Source organism: Pyrgilauda ruficollis, unplaced genomic scaffold (genome assembly GCF_017590135.1).
Source record: "Pyrgilauda ruficollis isolate IOZ18807 unplaced genomic scaffold, ASM1759013v1 scaffold564, whole genome shotgun sequence".
Classification (NCBI taxonomy): Eukaryota; Metazoa; Chordata; class Aves; order Passeriformes; family Passeridae; genus Pyrgilauda; species Pyrgilauda ruficollis.
The window spans coordinates 5,155-28,910 of NW_024527311.1; the positions used below are offsets into that span (position 1 = coordinate 5,155).

A 23,756-nucleotide genomic window follows, 5' to 3' on the forward strand; every position below is an offset into this window, starting at 1 on the left:
AGGTTAGGGTGAGAGGTAAAAAGGATCTTAGCAGACACGGGATTAAGTTCCTCACCTTTAGATATCACTTAGATCTCTTAATTCCATGTCGGCACGTTGTTTTAGGGGTTTTTCTTGCAAGATTTGGTGAGGAGCTTCCTAATTTGCATACCAACCCTGACATCACCTCCTCCCCGCTACCTGAAATCTCAGGTGTCATCCTCTGGGAAGCAGCAGGGGGACAATTGAGCTGATTTCTAACCATTAACAGGTAACTGAAGAAAAACTATTAACAACAGGTGATTACAACATGAAGTTATTAACAACAGCAATTGGTTTAACTTGTTAACTCTGCAACTTAAAAAAAATGGACAACTTTTCTACTCATAACAGTATTGACCCCAAATTATATGCTGAATTGTATTATAAGATGCCAAGCAGTCATAAAGATGATAACAAATAAAGTTGCTCATGCACTGGAATTAATATCAAGTCAGCAAAGCCAAACAAAAACTGTAGTGTATCAAAATAGGTTGGCTTTGGACAATTCATTGGCTAAAGAAGGGGGTGTTTGTGGAAAGTTTAATATGTCAGATTGTTGAAAATAAATGACAACGGGGATGTCATTCTGAAAAAATCAAAATATATCAGAAAAAAAAAACCAACCCAGGTACCAGTCCAAAATTAGAAAACAATGTTAAAACCTAGTTGATAGGGTAATGTATTAGAGATAGGATGATAGAAGAAATTAAGATTTTTTCCTTTTATGTGTCCCCACATCCCTCATTTCAGCTGTTACAACCCACTAGGTGCAACCTGCTCCCTGAGCAAAAACAACCCCACTGATCGGTTTGTCTTTGCTCAAGGCAGAATTAATCCAAACAGTTTTTCCTAGCATACCTCTCATGCATATCACCAGAACCTTATCCCTGTCTTGTTGTATGCAGGGGTTCAGATTGGGCAGGGCCAGCTAGGTTGGTGGAGCCTTGGGTGTTAACTAACCACATAGCCTTTGCTAAATGTCACTCCCAATTTTTCAAAGTCTCCCTGTATAGTGGTGTGGTTTTTTGTTTTATTAGTATGTTTATTGTTTGATTTTTAATTTTGTAATTCCCTTATGCTGTCCTTTTCCTGCCTTTAGAGTGGCACAGGTTTCCCATTTTGTATTTTATGTTTTTAAAACTAGACTTGATTCCTTATTGTTATTTAGTTAAGTGTTGGTTTTTTGTTTGTTACCTGGCTACTCCCTGCCAAGCTTTAAACCCCCTCCCCTTTCCAGTTGCTAACCCCTCCTGTCCCTGCCCTTTTCCCAGAACCTTTCTTACTCCTCCTTCCATTAAATGTCAATCTCTCCCCGAACCTGCCTTCCCCCAGAAACTTCCCTGTCAGTTTTGTATTCTCCCAAACCCCATTAGTTCATTGGAGTTGTTTTTCTCCCTTGAAATTCTTTATTGGTTTATACATTGTATTCCCCGCCTTGTTTTTTACTCCCAGTTTTCCTGATTAGTTAAAGATTGTATCCTCCCCTGAGACCTCCCCCCGTTTATAAGCTATTGTCTGCCCTCAGTTTGGCATTCTGGGATGCTGGGGAGGGGGAGTTTTGCCATTGAATAAAGTTACCCCAGTTCCACCCCAGGACCCGTGGTGCTGCTCTTTTGTTTTCGTGCTGCGCTTGCACTGGTAGCTGGGATTCAGCGGAGCTCATCTAGCCAGGACATGCGACACCCCTGCTCAGTGCCTTCAAGGTGGTTTTAAGCAGTCCGTTGCACCACTCAACTTTCCCAGCAGTTGGTGCATGGTAAGGAATGTGGTATACCCACTCAGTACCATGTTCTCTAGCCCAGGTGTTTATAAGGCTGTTCTCGGAATGAGTCCCATTGTCCGACCACCCTGGACACAAAACAAAAATTAAAATGGATATGGGATTAAAAAACTATCCCCAAGACAATGTCAAGTATATTTTGACAGAAATACGTGTAGGTCCTGGAAAAAGCTTTGCCATCAAAAAGAGCAAAGTGAAGAGACCTGCCTGAGAGATCCAGTTCCTAGGAGTGAAGTGGCATGATGGACGGTGTTGCAGTGTGTATTTTGTTTTACTAGTAGATTTATTGTTTGATTTGTAATTTGGTAGTTTTCTTTATGCTGTTTCCTTTTTGTTCCTGCCTTTTCCCAGAATTTTCATCACTTTTCTTGTTGTTAGTTGCTAGTTTCTATTTCTCCAAACTCTATCAGTTTACTGAAACTGTTCTCCTCCCTTGGAATTTTTATTAGTTTATACATTGTGGTTCCCGCCTTGTTTTTTACTCCCAATTCTCCTGATTTGTTAAAGATTGTACCCTCCCCTGAGACCTGCCCCCACATATAAGCTCCTGTCTGCCCCTTGTTCGGGGTCCCGAGATGAAAAAGACAGCAAGTTTTACCATCAAATAAAGTTATCCTGGGACCGGTGTGCTGCCTTGTGTTTTATGCTGCGCCAACAGCTGGTAGCTGGGATTCACAGGGCTCGAGGGAGGATCTGCTGCCCCCCCCCCCCCTTGTCATCAGCTAGCTGAGAGGAGCAGTGGCAGGACGGCATCAGATACTCACTGAGGTCATCAGTAAGATCACAGTGATGTCTCCACTTACCAGCAAGAAGGAAACACAAACTTTCCTAGGTGCCATAGGTTTCTGGAGGATGCACATCCCTGAGTACAGTCAGACTGTGAGCTCTCTACCTGGTAACCCGTAAGAAGAACAATTTCCACTGGGGCCCTGAATAGCAACAAGCCTTCACCCAGATCAAGGAGATTGCACATGTGGTAGCCCTTGGCACAGTCAAGACAGGACCAGAGGTGAAGAATGTGCTTTACTCTGCAGCTGGGAGCAATGGTCTGTCCTGGAGAATTTGGCAGAAGGTGCCTGGTGAGACCTGGGGTTGATCACTCGTATTCTGGAGCCAAAGTTACAGAGGGTCCAAAGCCAAATACCCTCCAACAGAGAAGGAAATCCTGGCAGTCTTTAAAGAAGTTCAAGCCACCTCAGAGGTGATTGGAACAGAAGCACAACTTCTCCTGGCACCCTGACTACCAGTGCTGGGGTGGATGTTTATAGGAAAGGCTCCCTCTACCCACCACGCCACTGATGCCACATGGAGTAAGTGGATTGCCCTCATCACACAGCGCGCCTGGATTGGAAACCTGAATAGCCCTGGGATCTTGGAAGTAATTACAAATTGGCTCAAAGGTAAAAATTTTGGTCTGACTGACGAGGAAGAACAGGAACAGGTGACCCATGCCGAGGAAACTCCACCGTATAACAACTGCCACAAGAAGGAACACACTATGTTCTTTTCACTGATGGTTCCTGTCGCATTGTAGGTGTTACAAATGGATGTGGAGGTTTAGATAAGCCCTTGCCTTTTGCCCAAGCCTCCAGCAGCAGGCAGTAGCTTTATTGAGGTGGCCAGCACCTCAAAACCCACTCTTGTCTGCAAGTTCTTTAATAATGGCTGATTTGGTCTAATATATAATGAATTATTTATTTAATAGACAGAAAGCTAACAGACATAAGACTTTAATACTGCAGAGGAATTTTACTGGAGACTTCGGTATTGTTCATGCTTAAGTAAAACATTCTTAAGGACAGCCCAGCCCTGGAAATAAAGACACTGCTTTTTGGAAGCTTAGAGCTGTGCATGAAGGATAAAGAATACCCCTGGACAATCAAGATAATGCCAGCATCGTAGCCCCTCTAATGTGTGTCTGAAACCCTCCCAGCATTGTGTGGCATCCATAGCTAAGTAACTAGCAAGACTGACTCCAGGGACATTTGAGTCAAGAGACAAGCAGCAAGAATGTTGCAAAAATATAGTTTTACAAAATTTTACTATGATTATTAATGGGTAGTGTGTATGTATGTGTGTATGTTAGTGATTTGTCAAATTGTGTTGTATCTGAATGCTTGAAAGGTATAAGAACCCTGTGTAAAACCACATTTGGAGTGCCCAAATTTGTCTGGGACACCTCATGCACAGGAAGAAATATTTACCCTTGTAATTCTATACTTTGTGTCCTGTCTTCTCAGCACGGGCCAGTTGCAAATTTTTGTGATGAGGGCATTTGGGCTCCTATCCCTCCCCACAGGCACAGCAGGGCACTGAAGCCCCCACACCAGCCTCTCACCCTGGCCTTCAGCACGGGTGGGCAGGGAAGGTCTGCCTACAAACTGCAGGCTCTGCAAACCTTCATGGCCGCCTCTCCCACTAAATGGAGCATCGAATTACCCACCCCCCCTCCCCGCCCCCTCCAATTCAGCAGTAAACCGATCTATTTCTGAGGAGGAAACATACACTTTTCTTTCTCCAGACAGGGCAGGTTTTGCATCTCGCTGCAAAGGATGGGTTTATTGCCCGGACCTGCTGAGCAGATCCACTCATGGTCAGCCGTGAGGGATTTCCTCCTGCAGCCCTGCGGGTTTTTGCTACTCTCCATGGAAGCGTCCCTCTCCAGGTACCGTGCGCCCTCGCTGTTCCCTCATCCCTGTGACATTCCTCCCCGCCGGTGCACGCTCCGCTCTAGCGCTGCCTTGCCCTTTGTTTTATTCTAGAGAAAGGAAAAGAAGACACGGGCTGGGGAAAAAGAACCCCCCGTACCTGATCCCCACATACCACAGCTAATCTAACCCTACCTCCTTCCCGTTGCGTTCTGCCAGCCCGCACGCGCTATGGTGGGGAGCACCACCCCCCCCTAGAGGACAGCTATCGCATCGCCACCGTCCGCCAGCACCGCCCCACTCTCAGCGTAGATTGAGCGACGGCGTAGTCCCGCCTCCCGCCCTGCTCCGAGTGGCTGGCGGCGCTCAGGCGTGTTTCTCATTGGGCCCAGCGGTGGCTGGGATGTGCTTGGTAGATTCCTCTGTTTCGGAGTGTGGGGTTGGTGGTAGACGCTCAGCGCTGTGGGGACTGGTCTGTCGTGGAGGAGCTGGATGGAGTGGGCGAAGCGGCGGGTGCTTCCGTGTGAAGGTGGCTTAGGTGGGAGAGAGCCGGTAGCGTCCTGGGAAGGTAGCCCCGCACCCTTGGGTCCTTCCTCGCCTGTTGTGGGCGGCGCGGCAGTGCCACTGCTGCCGCCTCTCCCCGCAGGCGGTGGAGGCTGCCCTGTCCCAGCGGTCGTGTGAGGAGCGGTTCTGAGGGAACTGGGAAGAGGTTTTTGGGGACTCTAGGGTGGTTTGGGAGGCGGGTGATTGTTTGACTAGAGGTAGAAAATAGAGAGACGATCTGAAGCGAGGCACGGGGTAATCCGGGGGGGGGGGGGGGGGGAGGGGAGTGGGGTGGGAGGCAAATATAGCGTTGTCTTGAAGGAGGAGGTTTGGAGGCGGGGGTCTTTGGGCAGGGTGAGGGTGTTTGTGATGGAAGGGCAAATTTGGGGTTTCGGTGGTGTCTGATACTAAATCACACGACTGTGGCAAGGACGTATTTTGTTTTTCCGATCAGGCTCTGAAATTGCTCACTCGCCACTAGGGTGGAGGTAGCACGGGGACGCGTGTGTTTGTGAGCATGGGGCTCCTCAGAGGACATGAGGGGGTGGGGCTCATGGTTCTTTACTTAGGCTGTGCTTAAAAGCAGAAGTTGATACAAGTGTACGGTTTGTTATGTTGTGAGGAGAAAGTGTTTTCCTGCAAATGGTATGCATAGCACACTGCTAGGATCTGGCCTCCTGATCAATATCTTCTTTAAGAGATACTGTGCAGTCCAGGGAAGTTCCATGAATGGCAGCTGGATGTTGGTGCACCACAACCAGTGGTTTGTTTGAGTATAGCTGTAGAAAAATGTAATTGTACATACTTGTTTGAGAAGTAGAAGGTAAAAACATCCAGAATTTTTTCTTTTGCAGAGTTATCAAGTGAAGCCTCTGCTTTGTCAGGACTTTGTTCAGCATCTTCATGTTTTCCCATCTGTCTGATCTGAGAAAAAGTTGGGGCTGTGTGTTTCCAATAAGCTTTTGTTTGTGACTCTGAAAAGGGCAGTTGTGTATCCTTCAAGAAATAGAGGTACAAACTAAATGGATCTAAAGACAGCAGTGTTCAACGCAGCTCGTGATGGCAAGCTGCATCTCCTTTCCAAGTTACTGGCAAGCAAAACCAGAGAAGAGGTGGCCTTACTAATGTCAGAAAAAACCAACGGTGCCACACCACTTTTGATAGCAGCCCGTTATGGGCACGTTAATATGGTGGAATACTTGTTGGATTATTCCTCTGCTTCTATAGAGATTGGTGGTTCTGTTAATTTTGATGGTGAGATCATTGAAGGTGCTCCACCATTATGGGCAGCATCAGCTGCTGGACACTTGAAGGTGGTTCAGTGTCTGTTGGATCATGGTGCATCTGTCAACAACACAACTCTAACAAATTCAACTCCGCTTAGAGCAGCCTGTTTTGATGGTCACTTGGAAATAGTAAAATACCTTGTGGAGCACAAAGCAGACTTGGAAGTATCAAACCGTCATGGGCATACATGCTTGATGATCTCATGTTACAAAGGCCACAAAGAAATTGCTCAGTATTTACTTGAAAAAGGAGCTGATGTTAACAGAAAAAGTGTTAAAGGTAAGTTTGTTTTATTTTTTCTTGTAGTAAATAGGAGTGAAGTTACTCATATTCTCAAGGAGGATAACATCCAAAAATATTCCTCTAGTCTCACAATGTGAATGTATTTTCCAGTAAGAGATGAAGTGTATTTAGCTTTTTTTACAATTTTTTTCAGCATACTCATTTAATAGTGGCTATAAAATGTAATTCTAAATTGATACACTTTAACCTAAAGACTTTGTGTTTATGCAAGTGCAAAGAGTTAATTGACTTCTGCTGGGAACTATTTCTAGCAGGTTTGTACAGTAATAATAATGTGAGCATATATTGTGTAAAATTTAGGATGTTTTTTATACTGTTTCTTAACAAACCAAATATGCTGTATGTAAAATTTACCTGTGCCACTAAGACTAGAATAGGGAAAGATGCATAAAGGAGAATAATTATTTTCTACATTGGAAATGAATAATCACTTTCCTCTTTACTCCTCCTCTCCCTCAAATTCCTGAATCCTTTTGGACCTTTTTTCCAATGTTAGTAGACAAAAATGTATTTTAGGATTAAGGAGATGAAGCTTCATGTGACTGATTGCAACAGAACGACTTACAGTGGTGCACAGATCACAAAGAATATCTTTGCATTGGTATACAATTATCCTGATGCATTGTTCAAAGTGAAGACCCATGTCCTTTTTGCTGTGATTATATTTATGTGGACCTCTTTTTCTAATTGCTGGCTTTTGTTACATCTCAAACTTGTATGTGACTATGATATTGGCCTAAAAAGCATGTTGATTATTGCAGGTTATGGTTAACTTTTTTAGCTCATTGAGCCAGGATTGTGTCTCAGCAGCTTCTTTTTTTTAACAAATATGTTTATTAATAATATATCTCCTAGTAAAATGTTCTGTAGCATATTACTTCAGTCGCCCTCTTCCAGCTAATTACAATTTTAACAGTATCATATACTTCATGTATATTTTGACAGAAATACCTGTAGGTCCTTGGTTACTGCACAATATTTTTAAATATTAAATACCAAATATGAGAGTAATTACTTTGAAAAAGCTGTTCCATTAAATATGCCTTTTTTTCTGCAAGTCATGGAGTTATGTGGGTTTTATATAAAGAAAGATAAACAAAAAATTTGTCATAGAGGTGGGCAGAGCAAAAGAAATCTTCCTTTGGAAGGATTTAAGGTTGCCTATAAATCATGGACTTGTGGTGGGATAAAAATGTCATGTTTCTAGACTGGGCTCTTGGAATAATGAGCTAAATATAAAATGCTTGTGAAAAACGCCAATCACTTGTTTTTAAAATTTTTAGAAGTTTAATAGTAATAAAATGGTTATAAAAATAGTAATATAATTAGAGTAATAAAATTTGAACAATTGAGATTAGGACAATATGAGGCAATAAAATCAAAGAGATACGGACATCACAAGCCTGAAAAAGGACACCCGTTAACAGAGGATTAACCCTTAAAAACAATCGCCTGTTGCATATTCATACATCTCATACATGATGCATAAATTGTTATGGCAGATTACTAGAGGTTCTCTTCCAGGTATTTTTGAAACCAGGTGTGGTGGAGTAGTAGAGAGAAGACTCTTGGTCAGGTGCAAGAAGTATGATATTATGTGGCTGATTATGATTAGATTTATTGCTAATACAGTATCTAAATATTGCCAATGCAGTATAAGCAAGTGTAAAGGGTTAAAATATCAACAGGTTCAGCTAGAAACACACAGGTTTACAGTCTTTGGCCTTGCAGAATGCACAATAATAAAGCATCTATGGAGCTACTTTAGGATTTTATATACATATGTGACCAGATCTTAGTGCTTATACTCACCCATCCAAAAGTGTTTCCCATCTTTTGGGCTGGATGTACCTTGCAGCTGTCCCTGCCTGGTAGGGGGGAGGGATCCACCCGGAAGCTGCCTGCAATCGCAGGAGACCAGTTGGTCCGTTCTCCAGCAGCATTTTAAACTTTTGCAGGCCGATGTGTACCAAAGTCAGTCGCAATCATCACAGCTCCCCCATCTCTAGAACGCATTAATTGTGCGAGCATTCAGACAGTTCCTCCAGCAATTCCCACCTGGTGTTCTTATTTTAGGACAAATCGCACTGCCCATCAGGGACGGTAGGGGGAGGGTGTGGGGGTGCAGAGAACGCCCAAGAAGACCCAACTATCTTCCGTCGTTACAGCAGGGAAAGTGAGCGGACAAAATTACTCGAACTATCCCTTAGGCTTTTCCAGTAGGTTTTCTTATTGTAAGATAGGACTTTATTCACATTTAAAAACCAGGGACAATTCTAGAGCTGAGAGAAATGTGAAAATATGTTTTCAAGTGTTGACACTTCCAAGGAAAACTTCAAATACTTGAAGATGACAAGATAGGTAAGTCACAGAGGTCTAAAAGCCAGGATGACAACTGAGACAGGGAGATAAAAAAATAGTTAAAAAGCATGCAATTAACTCCTGCTTCTACAATACAGACATAATCCACCTGTGGTTTGGACTACTAACATTCAGAATGCAGATGTTGTGGAAGTGCAAAAGTGCAGTGATTCAAAGAAAATCACTTAATGGCATAACCTGTTAAGAAAACATTCCTTTATTCAGTACTGGAACATGCTGGGGGTGTCCCTTTCCATAAACACACCTGCTTGGGCATTGTTCCCTCGGGGTTTTATACATTTTAATATTCAAAGAATTCCCCAAGCTGCACTCAAAGTCTGTCCCCCTTGCTATGTAATAGGTACGTAATTCAAAATTCCTTGGATTTTTGGTCCTTTATGTTTTTGTGAAGCAAGATTGTCATCTACTGTCTGTTGGTCAGAACTGCATTCTTTATTTTTGGGGTGTTTTATATGATTCCAGCATCTTCCTCATCATGTCCTCTGCTTGAACTTCCATGACTGCATGCACTGTCCATCTGTGCTGACTTGTTCACCTCTTATCTTGGTAACGTGAGACTCATGCAATTAGCCTCAGCATGGCAAAACTTATGAGTCTTTCATCTTGACAGGTTTCTACTTATTTAGTGTTCTGAAGGTCTTAGGACACTGTAATCAAGCCACAGCTGGGGAGGTTTGCTCATCTTCTCAGTCCCTTGTTATCAATGTTCTACTATGAGCTAATAGTCTAAATAGCAATTAAACAAAGATACGAATGGAGGTTATATGGTAAAACTAAGCTATAGATTGAAAGTTACAAAGTTTAAGCAAAATCAAGGAAGTAAAACTAAATTATAAAATGAAAGTTACAATGTTTAGGCAAACTATAAAAACAAGTAAAAACAAGCTACCAAACTAGGCAAAAATACAAAATTCTTTGTTTAACTCCTTTCAACAGCTAGGATATATGATTTCTGAGTCTGATTCAGGTAGGATAGTACATTGAGGTAAAATATAGGTTTAGCACCATCTAACACGACATGATGGTGAAGGAGGAGGTGAGTTGCGGCATAAGGACTACAATTAAAAATTGTAAAGCAGGTATGTTTTATTCCAGCTGGGACACATGGCGGGTATTTCCACCAAAGACGTGTGTTCCTGGCTAAGACAGGTTTCAGGTTTAAATACACATTGATCCCCCAAGCTCACACCTATTGCGGGTAAACCAGGACTCCTGACCAACTGACCAATATGATCAAGCAGAAGCTGTTTATTGTTTACATTAGACACACTTGTATAGATTCTACAAACTTCTAAGATCACACTTCTTGATTGGTGCCTTTGTCTTGTTCCCTCGTTCTCTGCCTCTATTTCTCAGTGTCTGTGATTGGTTACCGTGCAGGTGTTCTACAGTCCTCTGTTATCTAGTTCTTGCAATCCTGGTATGCCATTTCTCAGCTTCTTCATTCTTATTTTAGTACAGTTTATGTCTTAGTAACCTTGATGAATTCCACAGTGCCCTGAGAAAATTCTGATAAGAACAGTTACAAGCGGTATGGCTGGTGCACACTGAGGCCTAAGTTGTTCAGATACATTGCTACAATTCCCCCTTCTTCTTCTTGCACCAGCCAGACCCTCTTTACTGTATTCTCTACTAATCAGGTCACCAACTTAATTATGCATGGAATAACACAAAGCAATAAAATAATGACTACTAATACTAACAAAGTTCCCTTTACCATATCTTTCAACCATCCAGTTATTCCCCATCCCTCAAACCACTCATCCAAACCCCAGTCATTCGCAGTCAATTTCTTCATGTTATCTTGTAGTTGTTTGAATTTCTTGCGAATGGACTCAGAATGGTCAGAGAGGTTCATACAACACATTCCTTCAAACTCCTCACAGATTAAAAAGATAGCTGTTGGAACCTTTTTACAGTTGCATTTGCACCAGCACTGCCAGGATAAGTCCAATTGTAGGAGTATTCGGTCACATTCTTATACCATGGAGAATTTGGATTAAGAATGACACTTATTTTTGGGTTGTGGGACTAGAACATTGCTCCTATTAGTTGATTTTGGGTTTAAAAAGTAGTTAAAAAACAAGTAATAATTTCCAGGTACCGATCCTAGCAAGTCTAGTTCTTGAGGCTCTAGTCCACTTTCATTCAGTAACTGTGTTGTCATATCTGCTTGGAAGCCCTCGCCATTTGGCTTAATCCCCAACCTTTTGCACGTGTCCAATTTTGTACCACCACTGGTTATGTTACACGATCAATCCTCTGCGTTCGGCTTACTGGCTTCCATGTATGGTTTTCCTCCGGCTCCTACCCATTTTGCAAACCCAGCAAAGCCACTTATTATACCAATTAAAAAATGTATGGAAAGGATCTCCTGGCATGGCTAAGGATAAACAAAAGGAATCTACCATGGTGGCATTGGCCCCAAGTAAGCTACATATTCTGTCAATGCCATCCTGGTGAGTTAATTTAGAGAAACACCCAGCACTCCGACCCCCACAGCCAACCAGTGTGAAAAGATCAGCCCCAGCAGGGAGGCAAAACCATGAGCTCCTCCACCAAATGAGCCAGAGTCTGAAAAACAAGATGGAAGCAAAAAGATACAGCACCAACAAACCCAATCCAAAGCTGAGAAGAAACACAGCACCCCACAACAAGGATAGACAACAACACTCCACGAAGAAAAAGGCCAGAGAGTTCATTCACCATCCAGAACAAGGACCCCTAGAAAACACCGAAAAGCCCAAACAACCCTGCCTCCCGCACAGCCTGCATGGCCACAACCCACGGGCACCAGGATGCATGAAAAGGAAACAAGCCCAGTGCTTCTTGAGGTTTATGAGGAATTAACTGTTATTCCTGTTACTTTGGATAACACCACACAGGTACTGAACTTTTGGGTGTGCTGATGTCTGCACTCTCCACAACTTGGGAAACTTCCTCCTCTAAACTCACAGCTATCTAATCCATGCTCCACATATTCTAATCTCACCCAAGGATAGGAAAAGTGTCCAGAGTTCTGAGAGCAATGGATGTTTTCAGGTGGCGCTGATTGATTAGTTCACTACAATTACCTACTAACCATAGATGATTCATAACATGAACTGCTTTCAGCACTCTTCTGTGGGCTCAGCCCATGTGTTGGGGAAGGTGAAACTAGAAAGCCTTATAAATATGATTGCCTGGCAAAAGATTTTGAGAATATGGAAACTATAAGCGAGACTGAAATGAAAGCAAGCTTTGAGATACCAAGCCTTAGTTACTGAACAACTGGAAAAGAATAGTATAGCCAGCTGAAGGTAATCCCCTTTTGATTAAACAATACCCTCTGCTTGCAGACAGGTCCAAGAGTCAGAGCAGACCCTACTAGCTTGGCAGAAGGAGTCCAAAGAGTAGTTTTTCGTGTTTAAAATGTAACACAGTATGGTAATGTAATGATTCTTATAGGCTGTATGTAAATGCTATTGGATTTGTATCTTGTACTAGATTGGGTAGTGAAAATTAGAATATTCAGCACAGAAGAAGATGTATTGTAACAGCAACTTTGTCCTCTTTTACTCTTCTTCCATCCTCTCTTTCTCTCTTATTCTTCGCTCTCGCTCTCTCTTTGGGGCTCCTCTTTTGGGCCTGCTCCGAGCTGCGGCTGGCAGCTTCAAGCAGGGCCCCTGCACCCACGCCCTCTGCAATAAACTGCAAGTTCCAAGACCTGGGTTCAGAGATCTCTTGTCTCCGTCCGTCCTGACCATCCTACCCACCATCGCTCCTACACCCATCCTCCCCCATTTCTTGTTTATCAAGCAGTCCTTTCAGTACCTGCTGTGTCCCTTCACCTCAAGGATTTCACTGAGCCATTTGCCTTTGCCCTGCCAAGTAAGGCCTGCTTTAAAAGTTTTATCGACTGGCATCAGTAAAAACCATGAGGCCTTCTACAGGTTGCTTTAATAGCCAAGGCAGTTCTTCCACCTGTTGATGCAAAGAAAAAGGCTTATGAGGGGGAAAATGAGTGCTAATATGACCTGGAAAGTTCAGCAATGCCCATTGCAAGGTGTCTTACATAGCTTTGATGATCTTTTCTGGTACAGGCCAAATTTCTTCTGGTACACTGACCAAGCAAGTAGAGAATGGATTTTCTTGGAGTAGCAGTAGATAAACACAAAGTATCTAAACCTAAAACATTAACTGAAGTCACCCAAACATTTGTTCTAGGTAGGCTAACCAGTAAAGTTGCACTACTAAGAGCAAATAAGGCCAAAAAGCAGAAGTATAACATTCAATCAAACCCCATATTTCCCTTAAGCTATCAGCTAACAAAAATTCTACAACCCTACTGATTCTCACACTTATAAAGTCCACAATTTTCTGTGTGTGAAGCACAAGTTGTCAGGTGCCAGTCGGAATCTCTGTGCAATTCACATCCATGTGTTCTCCTCTCTGCTTATGGAGTGGTCGGCATTTTCTTGCACTTGATAGGGTCTCATGCGCTTCGTGGAAATTTACCCAGACTCTGTACTTGCAGAAACACAAGCAAACTCACACCCCCGCAGGGACTGGAGGATTTTCTTAAAATCTTAGAAGTGAAAAATGGGCTCTAATACAAGAAACAAAATATTGATTAGTTCTGCTTTGCAAAATTATGTAGAGATAGATAACAACATAAATTGTCGCCACTAACACCCTTTGATTATTAGCATGAGCAAACACTAGAGCAAAACAATGCATGTAATGAAGAAGAAACTGACAGCAATTATGAATTAATCAGACAATACACCTAATCAATAACACATGTGAAATTATATAATTAATAAGCATTATAACACTGAACCATTATCCCAGAGTCTGCAACAGCTGGTAAATCTCAAATCAATGGAGAATTGGAAAATCATGTCTGGATAACGATTCCCCAAGCTCACTTTTAAGTAGGTTCAGCTGTCATATTAACAAGGTCAAATTGTCAAGTCAAAGAGACTTAAATCTAGTTTTGATGCAGAAAACACCTGGGTTTGTTATTAAACATCCCATCCAAGTAGAATTAGGGCCTGGCCACAGCCCAAACTCTAATTGGTGGATGTCTTTTAACACATTTTAAAACAAGGCTCGTAAGAATAACAGTCATGAGTAAAGACGTTAATCGAATCCCTCTGCAGTTTCCTTCAGGATAAAGATGCTTCAAACACAGCAAACCTCTTCTTCAAAGATCTGAAAGTGATCACAGACAGGACTGTGAGCCTGGATCTAGACACTGAGAGTGTGAAGGTAGAGGAAATGCAGATGTATGAGAGACTGATTACCCAGTATGAAACCCAGAGAAAAAAAAATTAATGTTGCAGCTGGACTCTCTATAAAGTGCTTTGTCATAACTGAAGAAAGCTACAAGACCAGCACTCTGGAGGAGGCTTTCAATTAAGCTCAAATATCTTTTCTTAGAACTCTGAAAAATACTTAAAATTATGAAACAGCATTAGATCCAGCCATAAGGTTAGTGTAGGGACCAGCCAAAGAGTTAACCTGGTCTAAGAGATGCATTAACAGCTAGAGAACAACAACAAAAAAATGGTAGGATCCTGAAACCTGAAACGACACGTGTCTTATAGGTGATCACGAAAAGAGATGGCAAAGCTGGCTGGCTGATGGAAGCTGGCTGTAAATACTATAACAATACCTTGTAAATAATTCTTATCTACAAAAATCAGGGAATTCACATTATACAATCAATATAACAGCAGCAAATGTTTGAAGTAGTTAAGACAACATTTTTTAAACATTAATGTAATATTAATAACAGTTACTATTTATCAAAATCACCTATAAAAGACAAAATCAGCAGAGACTGTAATGAAGAATAGAACTTTCAATGAAATTGATGATATAAAAAACTGCATCTTCCACTCATGAACAGGTGTTTGTCAGCATCTCATCTCAGCTGTTTCAATCAGAGCTGTCTTATCTTTCTAGAAAAATAACTACATATCTTACAATTTAGACAAATAACTCTTAACAAAACCTAGGACAAGTTATATTAAACAACACTTAAACTTGGAATGAATGAATTCTGATAGCAAGAAATAATAAACTTAATTTTAACAGAATATCAAAGTGACAAGATGTAACTAAAGAGTACTTAGACTTAAATGTAGTGAAACTTAACTTTGCTTGATCTTATCAACACTCAACTTATTGAAAGTTATTATCTATAAACATTAAAGTTCCCTAAGTGTTCTGTCTTTGGAGAAATTTCAGATGGTTGTCACTGGAAAATACTTTTCCCAGTAGAAGATTTCCATCTATGTCATATTTAGAATAGCACTGATTTGCATGGTGTTTTCCCTTTTTGCACCTAAGACATTGATTAGGTTACTTTATGTTTTTTGTGGGCTCTGAGCGATATTTGCCAGTCTTCTTCATCTCTGAAGCATGTTTTGATGGCTTCTGTTTGCATTGCGGCAATGTTTTGTGTGAGGTGGTCTATGGATGAAGTTAATGATTTGGATATCCCGTCTTATTTTTGTATATGTGCCCTTTGGGTTTCCTGCTGGTTGGGTTTGCAGAATTGCTTTTTCTGAATGAGCACTTGATTTAAAATTCGAAAAGTCTCTGGTATCTGGAGGAAATAAATTGGTTTCTTTCTTTAGATATGGTTGAGCTGCATTCTATAGATTTGTTTCTTCTGTCGGTGCTCCTGTAGAGAACTTTTTGTCGTCCCTTTTCCTTGCAATAATAGAAGCGGCCAGAGGTGGTGCTGTAGTTGGAGGTCAGTAGTCTCGATGGCTATAAAATGGCGTCTGCCGCACTGCGCATGCTCGGCACAGGGGGCCGCCCTCTTGTACGTCAACTTTCTGTAGGGGGCCGCCATTTTGTTGTACGGCAACTCCCTGTAAGGCGCCGCCATTTTGTCCCAACAGAGCATGCCTGTCATATATGGTCAAATTGTCAAGCCAAAATGACTTGAATACATCTGCTTCACATGCCCAATAGTGATGTAAGAGATCTTGGCACAGCCTTTCGGGTTTTGGGACCGGGACACCCGGTTTTTCGCCCGAATTTTCAGTTAAAAGTTCAGGGAGGCTGCTGCCTTTTCAGGACTGTTATTCCCGACGCTGTTATATTCACGCATAAAGTCGAGGGAGTCATCCTCCCCCCTCAGGGCACGGCTCCCTCCCTCTCCTCCGGTACTACAAGCGGCCAAAAGTGGTGTTAGCTAGGTAGTGGGGGTCAAAGATGGCACATGCTGTTACGCAGGAGAAATTCCAGAGATAGCTTTGCTAGCTTTGCTGTTTAACGAAATCTCATTAATTACAGGGCACGTTGAAAACAAAGCAGCTGCAGCCTTATCTTTCTTAGTAGGAATATAAAAAAGCCGAATATGAACAGAGTCCCAGAGTTCAGAGAAGTTCTTAATTGCCCAGACTAGTAAATCTTCGAATCGAGAATTTAATCTTATCAGAGTCTTTAGTTTAGTATAAACGCCCCTTTGTTCTGACACATCTCAAGCCCTGCCTGAGCTAGCCGGGCTACGGAGCCAGCGCGGGCTGCCTCTCGCTCCCACCGCACTTTCTCCTTCTCAGAGCGGCACAAGCTTTTGCATTTGTATATCTGCGATTTTCATTCGACAACCCGCCGCGGTGGCTGGGCGGCGATGAGTCAGATGGCTGTTATAAATAAGAAGCTTGACTAGGCCAATATTCAAGCAACAATCAATTTATTAATTAATATGGTAAAGTATGAGCAAAACAGCGCTGGGTACAGTGGGGGAAGTTTTCCCTCCAACTGCACACCGATGATTGAGGCTTACAGGTATTTATAGGGGTACACACAGCTTTCTCAGCAGTTTCGGTTCCTGTCAGTTTCTATTCCCAATTTTTACGTCACAATTCTATACACTATTGTGAGTTAGTTTTTCTCAGGATGTACCCTGGGAAGGAGTATCCCCAGATAGTGGGGTTCGACTTCCCAAAGAAGAAAGAGGTCTTCCAGCTGATGAGGTCCAGACTCCAGATTTGTGTCCACCTTTTACTTGCAAAGACTATAAATCTCATGACGGTGATGTCCCAGCTTCCCTTGGTCAAAGCTACCAATCCTTGAGTTGATGTTCAACTTCCTTTCTCAAGCTGCTTTTTACTGTTTTGCTAAGGTGTTGAGCGAAGGGGGTAGCAGGGGAAAGATTCGTCCCCCCATAGCTGTTGTTAACTCTTCAGGGGACACCACAGGACACCCCGTGCGTAAACCCGGTGCCGGAGGAAGGAGCGGCAGATCCACCTCCACCCCCTCCGCTTTCAATGCAGACTGCGGACCCAGTGCGAGCTGTAGGACCGCGTTGTTACTGTCTGAGACTCCCTGTTGCGCCTGCAGTTCCCGCTCCGCGGGCGCAGAAGGGGGTATTACTGGGTCCTCCCCCGCGAAAAACTCTGAGGCATATGCTGGAAAAGCCATCACGGGATCGTCTGGCCCTAGGGCTGCTGCTGCTCCGGCTGCAGCTGTCCTCTCCGCTTTTAATTGTTTTAAAACTGTTATAATTAATTTCCATGTTGTACTCAATCCCTTAGTGTCTTTGAACCCATCGCTGATTGCATCCCAAAGGGCCATCCCGAGCTTTTCCCACTCAGAGGTATTGAATATGCTTTTAGGGTTAGTAAAATACCCTTTCTCCTGACCCCATTTTAGCAATTTTTTCAAAACTTCAGGGTCACATTTAACCTCTCTCCTAGAGAGAATATGCTGGAGGACTTTTAGAGCAGCCTGCTCTTCCTTTGACATCGCCTTTCCCATCCTCCAGGCCCCAGTCGCTCACCTGTCCCAGTGTAACAGCTGCAGCTTAAACAAATTATTTCCAGAGCTGTTTTCCTGGCGCGTTCACCTTCCTCCATTGGAGTCGTCCTCCGATTCCCCCCCCCCACCCCCGCGGTCCAGCCACGGCAGTCTCCAACCAGGGCCCCCGCCTTTTCACTCAGTAGGATTGCCTTCAGAGTCCAAAGGGTCTAAGAACTCCTCTTTTAGAGTCTAAAAGTTTTGATCTACTTCATTAACACATTCACTATCATGTCGTGCGTCACCAATATATTGCGGGTAAACCAGGACTCCTGAACAACTGACCAATATGATCAAGCAGAAGCCGTTCATTGTTTACATTAGACACACTTTTACAGATTCTACAAACTACTAAGATCACACTTCTTGATTGGTGCCTTTGTCTTGTTCTCTCATTCTCTGCCTCCATTTCTTAGCATCCGTGATTGGTTACCATGCAGGTGTTCTACAGTCCTCTGTTATCTAGTTCTTACGATTCTTGTATGCCATTTCTCAGCTTCTTCATTCTTATTTTAGCACAGTTTATGTCTTAGTAACCTTGATGAATTCCACAGTGCCCTGAGAAAATTCTGATAAGAACAGTTACAAGCGGTATGGCTGGTGCACACCGAGGCCTAAGTTGTTCAGATACATTGCTACACCCGCCCATTCCCTGCCCACTCTCCACCTCCTTGTGCCTCATATTATAATTAGTTTTCTGTGGTGCCACGCCCCCTGGAGGTCGTGGGCAGGGGTCTTCTTCATGAAGTAGGATGCCTTCCTGAGGTGTTTGCTGCTTGACCTTGTCTCTGGGCAGGTGCGGTGGAGGTTTGGCTTTCTCTCAGGTCAGTTTGCCTTGGCCAAAACTAGGAGCCTGGTTCTTGGTGGCTCCTTAAGCAAATGGTTCTGCTTTATGGGTTTCAGTAATACCTGAGTTGTGCTTTACTGAGTTTTCTTATCTTTATGGTCTTCACCTAGTAACTAAATTCTTATGTGTTCTAAGGTGTTTCTACCTAGCAAATTACATTCCTGTTACAAACTGTGTTCTGTACTTTTGCAAACTCGCTAAATAAGCTCTATATATTTTTGTTTCCCTCCACCTGCCCAAGTACATTATATGCTTCTAAAATTCTGAATTTTCATAAACATACATGTTTCCCATCTCAGAGGTAACAAGATGTTTGGGGTTAGACAAGTGCTAATCTGCAACAGATGGTCAATAGTTTTGAATTTAAAATATGAGCATTTAGTTGTCTTTCTTCTTGCCACTGTTTTACTGATCTGACTTTTACAGTTTCCTCAAACTTTTATGAAGAACATATGGGCCACAGAAATGGAAAGAAAGTATTTTCTTAACCTGAACAGTATGGGGTGGGGTGGTGGTGGTGTTAAACAGGATAAGAAAACTCTTTTGTTTTTTGTTCAGAATTGTGGAAAATAGCATAGATACCTGTAGAATTCAAGACGTTTATAGAAAAGCAGAAAGTAGTTAAAGCAATGCTTCCAATGTGAGTTAATTCGGCATTGTCATCCTAATTCAGAGGCTTTTCCAGTACATTACTCAGTTTGAGAAGCTGCAGGTTACAACTATCTGGGCTTGATAGGTTTCACTGATATGAATCAGAGGTCTTGAACAGCAAATTAGTTTGTATGGGGTTATTTTTTGTTTGATTGGGTTTTCTGTTTGTTTTCCTCTTAAAATAAGGAATAGTATGGACAGTACTGTGTGTGGTGGTCTGACCCTGTCTGGATGCCAGGCACTCACCAAAGCCACTCGGCCACTCCCCTCCTCAGCTGGACAGGGGAGAGGAAATATGGCAAAGGTTCATGAACTGAGATAAGGATGGGTAGAGATCACTCACTGACTGATTCCCATCATGGGTAAAACAGACTATTCTCTGGGGTTTTCTCTTTTGCTGTGGTATTGTCCTGGGTACAGAATAAAGGAGGGGTAGAGTTTCTAGCACTGTTTAATTCCATACCACCCACATCATGGCAGGAGCATGGTTTCAGCAGAAAATGGTGAGCCGCCGGAAGTTCGTGCAGGTTTACCTCCGTTGGGGAAAAGGGTAGACTGGTTCCTTAAACATGCGGCAAGTGGTAACTGTTGCTGAAGCTGCAAAAAGGGGTAACCGCTGCTGCAGCCACAGAATGACGCAACTGCTGCTACCGCTGCAGCTGCCGAGACCCCCGCCACAAGACACAGCGCCCACCAGGGCTGCCGCCAGGACCACTGCCACCACGGGGGGAGGGAGCCCCCTGCATCGGGACCGCTGCTGCAACTGAGAGAGCCACTGTTTTGGCAGAATAGCTCCTGTTTCGACTAACTAGCTTTCCAGGTACTGTGTAGTCCACTGCGGGGGGGGGGGCAGGCGCCATTTTTGTCTTTTGTTTTGGCCCACGAGGGGAGGCATTGGTCGGTGATCGCCTTTTAGTATGTTAATCATCCTCTTTTTGTGTGCTTGTCTATTAATCTTGTTGCTGTTACTGTGCGGGAGATCCGGACTCCTGGACAACTAACCAATATGATTAAGCAGAAGCCACTTTATTTTTTATATTATGTTCTAGTTATACATTCTAACACTACTGCACATGTCGATCACGCGTTTCTTGATTGGTGCCTCTATCTTGTCCACGTGCTCTGCACGCACTTTTCAGGATATGTGATCGGTTACAGACCAGGTGCTCCACCGCCCTCCTTTATCTAGTTCTTGTGGTGTTGGCATTTTGTTTTTCAGCCTCTTCTTTCCTAATTTAGCACAATTTATGTCTTAGTAACCTTGACAAATTCCAGAGGGTGCTGATAAGAATAACTAAAAGCAGTTTGGCTGGAGCACACTGTGGCCTAATCTGTGCAAATACATTGCTACAATTCCCCCTTCTTCTTCTTCTTGCACCTGCCAAACCCCTTTTACTGTATTTTCTGCCAAGCAAGTCGCCAATTTTATTATGCATAGAATAATACAAAGCAGTATAATAATGACTAATAGTAATAATAAAGCTCCCTTTACGATATCTTTCAACCATCCATTTATTCCCCATCCCTCAAACCACTCATCCAACCCCCCTGTCAATTTCTTCATTTTATCCTGTAGTTTGAATTTCCTGTGCATGGAGGCAGAATGGTCAGAGAGGTTCATACAACACATTCCTTCAAAATCCTCACACCCGCACCCATGTGTTAATAGCAAAAAATCTATAGCAGCTCTATTTTGCAGTGTGCCGTGTCTAATACTGTCTGCATCAGTGAGCATCTGATTTAAAATGGCTGAAGTTATGTGTAATTGTTTGGCTGTCCAGCATCCCAGCTTGTTACGCGTAGCCAAAGCTTGAGCAGCAGCAACACCTGGAGTGAGGAATGATGCTATTATTTGTGCTGAAGCGCCCCAAAACTCTATGTGATTTTCACAATCAGGTGCCAAGGTTGTGATTGCTCTTTTAGTTCTCTTGTTATGTCCCGCTCTCCAAATAGTCTGATTCAGCATTTCGCACATGCTAGGGGCAAACATGGTTAACTTTTCTGAGTAACAAGGACCACCAAACGAATTACTCGGAATTGCAAGCCATGCCCTATCCCCACAGATTAAAAAGACACCTGATGGAAGCTTTCTTACAGTCACATTTTCACCAGCACTTCCAGGATAAGTCCAATTGTGGCAATATTTGATCACATTCTGATACCATGGAGAATTGGGATTAAGGATCACACTATTATTTTTGGGTCGTGGGACTAGGACATTCCTCATATCAGTTGATTTTGAGTTTAAAAAGTAGTTAAAAAACAAGCAATAATTCCCAAGTACCGATCCTAACAGGTCTAGTTCTTGGGGCTCTAGTCCGCTTTCATTCTGTGATTGTGTTATTATACCTGCATGGAAGCCCTCACCGTTTGGCCTAATCCCCAACCTTTTGCATATGTCCAATTTTGTACCACCTCTGGTTATGTTACACCAGCGATTCTCCGCGCTTGTTCTATTTTCTCCTCCCACATATGGCTTTCCTCCGGCTCCTACCTATTTTATAAAACCAGTAAAATTACTTATTGGGATGATGCTGTTGAGTCAGAGATGGAATGAATGACTTCAGTCATCAGAAGGCGAAATAAAATTTGTTTATTAGGTAGAAATTGCGACTTTTATAGTCTGACTTGCTAAGCTGATACCTGATTGGTCTCAAAGTGAAAACCTCTCACACTATTGGTGAACTATGAATAGCACACTCTGGAGAACCATATCTATGAATAATGGTTACAGAAAGAGAGATAATAATTTTTTGAATTCTTTCCTCTAAGTTCCCCACAGCTTCTACACAGCTTCCCAGGATTTTCCTGGGAGAACCATGTCTCTCTCTGTTCAGTGGATGTAGGAGACACAGGGCCTGCAAGGCCTCCCTGGTGGTCAGCAGCCTAAGATAAATGCCTAGTCATGATGACTGGACCAAAGAAGCCCCTCTTCTGCCTTCGGACCCTTGTTATCTCTCTGTAAGACGATAGGTTATATTCGCCTCGACCCTTACTATTGGACTGTTTCCCAAAACCCCTATACCCTATATAAACCCCTATTTCTGTGCTGTTCAGCAGAAGTCACCCTTTGCAGATGCTGCTGATAAAGACACCTCTGGAACCTCGTACAGCCTTCTCTTCTCTCTCCCCACGTCTGCTGAGGCACTTAGCAAGCAAAGAGCTGAAATCACTAAAGAGCTGAATTCACCAAAGAGCTGATCTCGCTTAAGAGCTGAGCTGCTTGCTAAGATTGCCTGCAACTGGGAGCCTGCCTGAGGGATCCGGACAGGTTGTGCTTAGCAAGACTTAGCTATCCAGACACCTATGGCAGCTGGGGTCAGAGAGACCTCGAAAACCCCCGCCGTAATAAAATTTGGTGCTCTGAACGGCGTGCTTGGCATCCTGGCACTCCAGAGAAGCAGCATTCTTCTTGAATAGTTACTGCCTCAGTTTGCTACAACCTCCTGAAGATAAGTTTTCCATTATAGAAGAAGTTATCTGAAGAGGCATCCGACGACCGTCCACATCGACATCTGGGATGAGATACTGAGGAGTCGGGCACGACAGACCACCCACCAGCAGTTTTTGACCCACATTCGGCTGAAGAAGTGTAAGTTTTAAGACAGCCTTTTTTGTGCGCTTTTACCTTGGGTCCTTTTTGGGGTTTTTTTTTCTTTTTTTTTTTTTTCTCTTTTTACTGCTGGCGGGGAATAGGAAATTATATCAGTATGGGATCAAAACCTAGTAAATTAAAACAATCCCAGAACGAAAGAGACTTATATTTACAAATCCTAGAAATCCTATCTGCTATCAGCTTTTCTTTCTCTAAAGGCAGTCTCTCAAAAACTAACTTGAAAAAATTTATAAAATGGATTATTTCCCAGTTTCCAGATACTAACACACACACTATCGCTCTAGATTCTTTTTGGGACACAGTAGGGACAAGAATATGTTCTCTCCAAACAAATGAAGATTTTTCTGTAACTCGATTTTTACCTATTTTTCATTCTATAACCAAATCAGTCGAAAAGACAAATATAAAGAGCTCAATTTCTCTGCAACCTTCCCCTGCTGAGGGCATTCCAACCTTATCTCTCCCACCAGAGACTCTCTCATCAAATGCTAATAATGCAGATAACATTCCTTTTCTCTCAGTCTCTGAATCCTATCCTCTGCTTTCTCAGGGTCCAACCGCCGTCTCTTACCCTCGGGCCCCCTTCTTGGGGCAGGGAACGTGGAATTTGAGCCGCGCCACACCCACCCACCCCCTCCATGCCCGTGGGGTCCGTGGGGCCTTCCCATCCTTCGTCTCCAGCCCCCCCCCCCCCCCCCCCAACGTCTCGGCACAGCCAGCTGCGACCCGCCCCCACCCCTGCCGCTGCCCCCCACCCCTGCTGCCGTGCCACTCAGCCCCGTCGTGTGTCTCCCTACCCCCGCTACCATTCCTGCCACAGCAAGCGGTCTTCTCCTTGCCTGCCTGCCTGCCTGCCACAGCTCCGGCAGACCACGC

General features: G+C 43.2%; 1 protein-coding gene and 1 long non-coding RNA gene across 11 annotated transcripts; one reads left to right on the forward strand and one right to left on the reverse strand.

Moving 5' to 3' along the window:
* Nucleotides 1-1,431: 1,431 nt before the first annotated feature.
* On the reverse strand, nucleotides 1,432-4,664 carry LOC121361260. Its single transcript, XR_005956322.1, has 3 exons — nucleotides 4,645-4,664; nucleotides 4,307-4,559; nucleotides 1,432-1,869 (listed from the first exon to the last, which is right to left on the reverse strand). It is a non-coding gene; the product is annotated as an uncharacterized LOC121361260 (long non-coding RNA).
* Nucleotides 4,665-4,848: 184 nt separating this feature from the next.
* Nucleotides 4,849-23,547, forward strand: LOC121361259 (protein fem-1 homolog C-like). 10 transcript variants are annotated; one of them, XM_041481768.1, is made up of 4 exons: nucleotides 4,849-5,158; nucleotides 5,847-6,558; nucleotides 19,924-20,084; nucleotides 22,735-23,547. In XM_041481768.1, exons 2-3 carry the CDS (start codon nucleotides 6,015-6,017, stop codon nucleotides 20,070-20,072), a joined length of 693 nt encoding a protein of 230 aa, XP_041337702.1. In that variant the 5' UTR covers nucleotides 4,849-5,158; nucleotides 5,847-6,014; the 3' UTR covers nucleotides 20,073-20,084; nucleotides 22,735-23,547. The 10 variants fall into 10 exon arrangements, 8 of the variants coding, with proteins under 8 accessions (XP_041337702.1, XP_041337701.1, XP_041337703.1 ...); XM_041481767.1 differs by having other exon boundaries at nucleotides 4,849-5,017; XM_041481769.1 differs by having other exon boundaries at nucleotides 4,849-4,978.
* Nucleotides 23,548-23,756: the final 209 nt, after the last annotated feature.

Coding starts and splice junctions, on each gene's coding strand:
- LOC121361259 (XM_041481768.1), top strand. CDS start 6,015: ATGGATCTAAAGACAGCAGTGTTCAACGCAGCTCGTGATGGCAAGCTG. Junction 6,559..19,923: donor TAACAGAAAAAGTGTTAAAG/GTAAGTTTGTTT, acceptor CTACCGCTGCAG/CTGCCGAGACCCCCGCCACA.